The 7823-nt window shown below is 33.1% G+C and overlaps 1 protein-coding gene across 1 annotated transcript; it reads right to left on the bottom strand.

Moving 5' to 3' along the window:
* Positions 1 to 211: 211 nt before the first annotated feature.
* LOC149793905 (uncharacterized) lies at positions 212 to 6329 on the bottom strand. Its single transcript, XM_089967852.1, has 6 exons — positions 6280 to 6329; positions 5440 to 5637; positions 3568 to 3690; positions 1639 to 1755; positions 1070 to 1199; positions 212 to 605 (listed from the first exon to the last, which is right to left on the bottom strand). Exons 2-6 carry the CDS (start codon positions 5623 to 5625, stop codon positions 493 to 495), a joined length of 669 nt encoding a protein of 222 aa, XP_089823978.1. The 5' UTR covers positions 5626 to 5637; positions 6280 to 6329; the 3' UTR covers positions 212 to 492.
* Between the last annotated feature and the right edge of the window lie 1494 nt (positions 6330 to 7823).

Raw genomic sequence — 7823 nt, 5'->3', positions numbered from 1 at the left:
AACGGAAACAATTTGCTATAAAATTGATTTTAGCCTCTCTACTGGCTGTTTGTGGACCTTTCATTGCAAACCTTGGTTTATATATATAGAGACAGACAGACAGACAGACAGACAGAAAGAGACAGAGACAGACAGACAGACACAGAGAGAATCAATTAGGGGACATTTGATCATTTAAAATTCTGTGAAACAAAACATAAAAGACACACTGTTCGAGTTCAAACAAATTTATTTAAATAGATTATGGAGTTTCCGTTTAATACCAAGGGTAGTCAATGCCGGATAAAAGGCAAAGAAAAGGAAGCAGATGATATATGGCCTACCCAGTACAGTTTTTCTCTTTATCTTAGTTTTCATTTGCTTATGTATTTGAGGTGGAGTCTGAATTGGGAGCCGTTATTTTTATATTACAACAGTGTAAACTAATCCGACATTAAAGTAGACCGTAAAAAGGTAATAATCTCAGGAATGTTTCATTGAAATTACGGCTGACTACCCACATATGACTTTACATATTAAGTTACAACTTCTCCATGTGCACACTCGATTGCACACATTACGACACACTTTCTTGTTCACCTGGAGTTCTCGCACCGAAGACGGGTCTGAAAATAGTTTTTATGATATTAGTAGGCAATATGAACTATTTAATCACTTACTTAATATACTCAAACCTTTCTTTACTAGAAAGATATGTACAGTCAAAAGCCTTTATAACTATGGGTTACGGAATAAACCAATGATGAGTTGGAACAAAGTCTGTGTCTGTGTCTGGGGATCTTTTATGACGTTCCAAATATTTACAAATTATACATTTCTTTTCTCGATAAAGATCGATTTTGTGAACATCTATTAAAATGACCTTCACAGTATTCCTCATCTTTGTTCTCTTTTCTTCTTTTATTATTGTTATTATTATAATTGTTATTATTAGTAGTATCACTAGTAGTAGTAGTAGTACTAGCAGTAAAATGTCTAATGAAAAGTTATAGAGTTAAGTGAATACAAGTTTGTACAATCATATTCTTTATTGTTAGAACGCTTTTAACGAATTGTACTTATCGCTCACTAATTCCACTGTCGTCATCAGCAGGCGATATTATGAACATCGGGATCCCTCTGCACACACTGTCAGCTCCATTTTGGGATAGAAATTCCTTATTAATCACTTCTTCTCCAATCTTGTAGACTTGTTCGGGCTACATGATTCAATAACATGCCATGAATCTCAGTTAAAGCGGCAATATTACCAGATGAGATATGAATCAAATTATGAAGGAATTATTTATGCTCGTAGAAGGAAACTAATTACTTATGATTTACGTTTTGAGCTTATAAAGATTTACAAGTAATGATTATGAGCTTTGTATACATACTTGCTGTATTTGCAAGTGTCATACAAAATTAGTTGGAAATATGAAACCAAACTAATGACAATGATTAACACGTTGAAATTAACAAACTACATTCCCCATTGCTAAAAAGCACGCCATTCATACCCCTTTATTCAAAATGTATGGCTGTTTATCATGCATAAACTTTATTGTAACTCTCTTGGCTATAAGTACGCATTTTTCCAGCCCGTGATCTTGCATAACTAATAGGTTTATATTTCTATTAGTATACACAATTTCTCACCCTCTCTCCTTCTCCAAGGCAAGCGTAATTGTATAGTTCGTCTTCCATTTTGTGCATGTAGCAGGACGCAGGTCTCGTCTTGGTACTGTCAGCTTTCATGACAATGATCTCAACCCGCTAAAAGTTATGCATATCAGAAAAAAGTGAAGTAAGACATCAGATATCAGACATAAACATTATCACAAGTATTAGAATTATGAATGTAATGCTATACTGAAAATGCAGTCTTTGGAGATAATTAGTATTATCAAATATTAAAACTTCAGAACGTTATAGAACAATATTACCAAATGAGAAATACCATGTTGAATATTTTGCAAATGAAAATTTCTTTCATTTGCCTGTAGGATAAAAGACAATTTCTTTCCTTGACATTGATTTTTCAAACAAAATTTTGACAAATGATTCTACATCTGACAACAATCTCCCATGAGTTATGAAGGAACTATAAATCAAGTATCAATAGAACATGCTTTATATGATCTTGTTCGTGCATGTTTTTATATACTTACCTATCTACCTACATATGTACTGTACCTACATAATGCATATATATACTAGTACATAGTATTATATACTAATTATAAAACAAATGAATAATTTAATATTGGCTACTCAAGAGAAGGAGAGACAGAGGAAAAGAAAAAAGAAATTATATATTGGAACCAGTTTCTACATGTACACGTATAGACACACACAATTATACACACATACCCATATAGCCACACACGCGCACGCACGCACGCACGCACGCAAGCACACATACATACATACATACGCATACTACTACTAGATTCAATATTCAGGTTCTATAGGATAACTATATTCTTTACCCATTTGTCAAATAATTACATTCAATTATCATGTTCAATGATTATTTTCTCTTATTATCAACCTCCCAATAAAACACATAAATTAGGAAAAAAATATTACTCTAACAATTAATTGCTTTAGCACCTTTTGCGATTAATCTGCTTTGTAGATGTAACTATTACATTTTTCCCTTCTTATATACCCTGCAACAAAAGAAATGAGGTCATACCTCCATCACTGTACACATGCTTGCACTCATATATGGACATATCGGAGCTTAGTTCGAGTTGCGTACGTGTCAACTGTTGGTATATATAAACGTGAACTTATTATCAGGAAGTTAGCTTGAGTTGATAACTCTTTTGTCGCCATTTTCCTGCATATTTGATGTTTTATGAAAGGGTGATTGTCTCAAAGCACAACTGATATATATCCTTAATATTAATAAAGCTTTGAAGTTCGGAAACCAGAGAAGTGAATAATGCTCGTAAAGTATAAAAATCGTTAAGAGACTGGAATTCTTTAACCATGAAAGAGAAATCGAGATTTAGTTTTGGTTTTTTGTGACTTATTCTTATCAAATACATACACATATACATGCATGCATGCATTGTCATATAGTTACGCGACAGATACATAGTCAGTCTAAACATATTTGGTTTTTGTTGATGTCATTAAATTGATTTCCTATGTAATCGTATCTCAGAGGATCGTGCACACATTTATCAGCTTATGTTTATTTCTTACTTTTTCCTTCATATCGAGAGTTTGAATTCTGGTTCATTTAGATCAGCTATCCTATTTTCATTTTAGCAATGTTAGTAGTAATACTAATAATGCTAATAATAATAGTAGTAGTTGTTGTTGTTGTAGGGTTTAACGCCATTTTTCAGCACACGATAGGCTATACATGGCGGTGAATATTAATGGTGGAGGAAGAACCCGGGAAAACCCCTGAGAGAAACACCGACCCACGAGAAGCTACTGGCAAGCAATAATAGTAGTATTAGTCGTAATAGTAGTAGGTGTTGTTGATATAACATTATATGTAATAATAGTATTTACATAGTCATATGAACAGTACACCAATAATTAAAAAATTTAATAAGATCTTACCTGTTTACAGTCCCTTATTTGTTGTTCTATCAGTTTGTCTCCTACAGTGATGTCAAGTCTTGTCAGGTCATCATCGATTTTCTCCAAAGTCTCTTTTACCGGGCCAACTTCTTCTAGGGGTACCTGGTTATAATATATTCTGCACTGTTTGAAGTTAACCTAAATCATCTTTTACTTTTCAAGAGAATCTAAGATTTTCAGATTTTTTTCGTCCTTGTTTTATACCTACAAATATCCTTCATTCATAAATTATTTTGAATGCATATATACTTGTGTCTAATCATCTCAAATGATTATTGGTTAAGTTAATAAATCATTTTATACTTTTTGTTATATTAGATTTCATTATGTTTGCGCTGTCCAAATATTAATTTGATCATACATTTGAATTTTATTTAATATTTCTTTAGGTTATGCATGTATACTTGCTGAGAAGATAAAATATTTGATATTATTTAAGATTTCTTTTTATGGGAACTGCTCTTATCTCAAATTCTCAAATTGATAAAACGTTTCTTATTTAAAATTTCGTCATGTTAAGTATGACCAAATTGCAGAAAAAATAAATTAATGAACTACGTTTTCTTTTTACAAATGTATTTGTTCTCAGTTTGTTGGATATATTACTATAAATTTGCATATGATTGTATGTATTACTCTTATCAGTGTCATTGTTTATATTCTAAGTTGTTTCTGACTCTTGATTTCAAAAATCGCCTTTTCGCAGTACTTAATATAAAACAAATGTGTTATTAAGCTTAGTGAATAAATTGCTATACTTCAAAATTATCTGAGATAATAAATATTAAAGACATAACAACTGTGAGGGAATTCCGAAGATGATACACCAAATATGCGAAGGTCTAGTTATTAATAGCTATTGGCTGTTTCCAAGATTGTCAAGCAATGCAATATCATTGGTTTAAGAATTTCTTTCGTGGGATATTTGTTTTTGAATTCCATATAATACGTACACATGAGAAAGCAAGCTGTTAAAAATTAAGAGTCTGTTTTTAACTCCAAACACTTATACCTGAGATTTCTAGTTGGTTTCAGATGACATCGCGAATGAAACCTAATGCAGAATGATTAATTATTAATTGCAATGCAAGCGACATAAACAAAACGTCTAAAACGATATGCGGTCATATATCATATAAGTAAACTCAGCTGAAATACTTTCTTCATGGAAGAGGTTTCTTTGTTCTAAAGGCGCTTTTATATTTTACTTACACACAATGTCTGCAAAACAATAATTGAGTCCAAAGCAACAGGTGACAATTCAAAGACACTAATCTCCGTACTCTTTTACCAAAGTCTAATATTCATCCTCGATGAGTTCTTGGATACAGGCGATTAATGAAGGCAAAAACCGTGGTGGGTTATCTATTAGCATGCCCAACTCTCTACCAAAAATGCTTGGGTTAGAATTCTACCATTAGTTAAGCCAGATTGTCTACTGTGTTGTGCTTGGGCAAGGCACTTTATTTGAATTGCCTTGGTGATAACCAACGTACTTGTGTAGCTGTGTGTAAAACACCAAACTAAATTATAGCAAATGCTACATGCCACACATTTCCGTTACGAGAAAGTTGATCTTTCAAGTGTGTGTCGAATGCACCCTGTTATCTTACCGGACGAATAACATGGTGTGGAAGTATTTAAATGGAACCTATATAAAACAAAATCTATAGTCTGGTTGAATGAATACATTTTTGATGCAGCAACGAAATGATTCGCGATATTATTTAAAACGAGTTATGTTTGACAGCTATATGCTGAGTTATATATTATGTATGATGAATTGTCACGAATTTGCACTATAGACATGTAACCATATATTAAATCAAGACCAACATTTTGAGAGTTTACCGTCTCTCCTGCTTCCTGGTCTGCCAATTTTTTCCTCTCAGCCGCTAGACGTTTACTCAGCAGTCCTGCCACAAGTTCATCTATCTCGTTCGGTTGGTTGATGCCCGTATCTCGGTCGCGCATGTCTGCTAGGGTTGTAGCCAATATCAGCATACAGACGCCAACAAATGCGTGTAGGCAGGCCATTCGGAAAACTATCTGTGAGAAAGACCTACCTTACAGTACTTTCTTTACGTAAGATGACTTCATCTATAAGACTGAATGGCATCAATATAGAAATCATATTTTTCAAACAGGAATATCAAGTAAACATTCCATTAAGACTTAAAGGTTTGTTTTTCCTAATGTATACATCTTCAAATCACCAGGATTAGAGTGAAGATAACTGAGGTGATTGCACGATAGCTTATGGCAAGAGCAATTATTTTAATTTGATTTGAGCAGCTCATGGTGAGGGGAAAAAACATTTAACATGCATGCTTCATTTGTTGTATAACGTTTGCAGCAGTAAGATGCATATAACTTGCCACAATGTTGACAATACTGAAATAGTCGACAAAGCTGATCTATAAGTGTCATGTCCTTGCTGAATCATAGTTGTATCTATTTACTAAATAATGCGTTGTAAATTCACTTATTTGTTTTAAATCATACCAATTATGCAAATGAATCATACAGATTTTTAACGATAACTGAGGAAGTTTAAATGTGTTGTACCACAACAAAAGTAACAAAACAGAAAATAAATATTTATTCGCAAAACTGTCAGTCGGTAATGCATTCTAACACTATTTATTTTCAAATGGATTGATTAGGTGAGAAATAAACGTTTAAACTTACCTTCTTTCGGAAGAAAGAATTGCTCGTATCAACGTCTCTCTTACTAAATCGTTGACAGACCAGACAGTGTTTGCATGATATAGAGACTAGAGTTTTCTGATTGGACCTAAGATTATAATGGGTGTGGCCATGGGACACTTGACATTGGCTGCATTGTTACTTGCAAAATGCATCATGTTATTAGTCCAGAGCTCTTAGCTTTTATTTTTGGATTATAAAAACGCAATTAATCCAGCCGAAATTACCTCCTTGTAGAAAGCCCACTGATGGAGCAGAAATGGCAGATCGTGTCCTGTCTTAGTAAGACCCAAATGCTCTAAACATGTTCAACGCATGTCTTATTTTGTAACAAAATGAAGAGTACATCCCAGGCACGCAAATACATGTATACATATAACTTAAAAAAGAAAGAACGACATCAGATTCAAGTAGACCGGTATAGCTCTCACGTATAATGTGGATATTACTAACTTTATCTCTCCGGTGTCAGTGTCATGAAGTAGATTGCCTCTCAGAGAAGGATTTTTAATTTCATTTCATTTCATATCTCCATTACACTGGCTGATCTTTCATATCTCACTTAAACGGATGACTTTGTGAAAACCTCTGTCCACTGGACCTGTTCTCCACTGCTCTTTGCGACTTAACGAAGTCCATAGCTGTCCACTCTTTGATGTTATCTTCCCATCTCTTCTTTTGTCTGTCTAGGTGTCTCTATCCTCTCACTGTGCCTTCTATGACTGTCAGTTACAGTGGTAAGCAGATCTTCATATGATCAATTTGTACTTTATGTGGCATATGTGGTAACAGCTCATCTTTAAAGCACATAAACAGCTCTCTATACAATTAGAAATCGTAAAAAAATCTGGTATTTTTTAAGTTTATGACATTGTCGAAACTTACTTAAATTTAGTCTGTAATTAAATTTATTTAACTTCATATTTACTAGAAACTGCGTGGAACATTCACCTGAGATCGGATAGGTCATTTTTTGATACTATATGGAATTTAATGGTGGAGAAGATTAATGATGATTTTTTATAGAAAAAAAGACTAGAAATCGTATAATAAGTACCCAGTGTTAACTACGATAAAATGTAACTTGATATAAAATAGGCAAAACAGAAATATGTCCTTACCTTGCAAGAACATATTTTTAGCTGCAATTTTATATACACTGAAAATCCATTTTGGTCTTTATTTTTAAACATGTTCATATATCTCTAAGAAATGCAGCCTCACCTGAGAATGAGAAACCACCCCTGTAGCCTTTTAAAACGTTTATGATGAAGATCATCAGTGAATTTCAAATTAGAGTTCAGAATTATTTCAGATGCAATATCATTGTACAACAAAATCAATATAATAGGCCTTTTCATACATTGAGCAATTATGCTACACTAACCATGACGCAACAGCTACTTCAAATTTGTATTTAAAAAAACTCCAGAGTGAATTCTACTCTTGCACATTTTGTATTTTAAATTTTCCGATATTATAATTACTAATCTTCCATCAATTTGTCTTTATTATTGATTTATTCT

This window comes from Sinohyriopsis cumingii, chromosome 8 (genome assembly GCF_028554795.1).
Source record: "Sinohyriopsis cumingii isolate HCF-2022 chromosome 8, ASM2855479v2, whole genome shotgun sequence".
NCBI classification, from domain to species: Eukaryota; Metazoa; Mollusca; class Bivalvia; order Unionida; family Unionidae; genus Sinohyriopsis; species Sinohyriopsis cumingii.
Note: the sequence above shows the minus strand (reverse complement) of the source record. Positions and strands in the feature narration are given on the sequence as shown.

Bases quoted from the DNA above. Each gene is read 5' to 3' on its own strand.
- LOC149793905 (XM_089967852.1), bottom strand. From the start codon at position 5,625: ATGGCCTGCCTACACGCATTTGTTGGCGTCTGTATGCTGATATTGGCT. The intron at 1,756-3,567 runs GTAAGATCTTAT...CATAACTTTTAG, and splicing joins AAATAAGGGACTGTAAACAG to CGGGTTGAGATCATTGTCAT. The intron at 606-1,069 runs GTGAGCGATAAG...AACTATTTTCAG, and splicing joins TGATGACGACAGTGGAATTA to ACCCGTCTTCGGTGCGAGAA.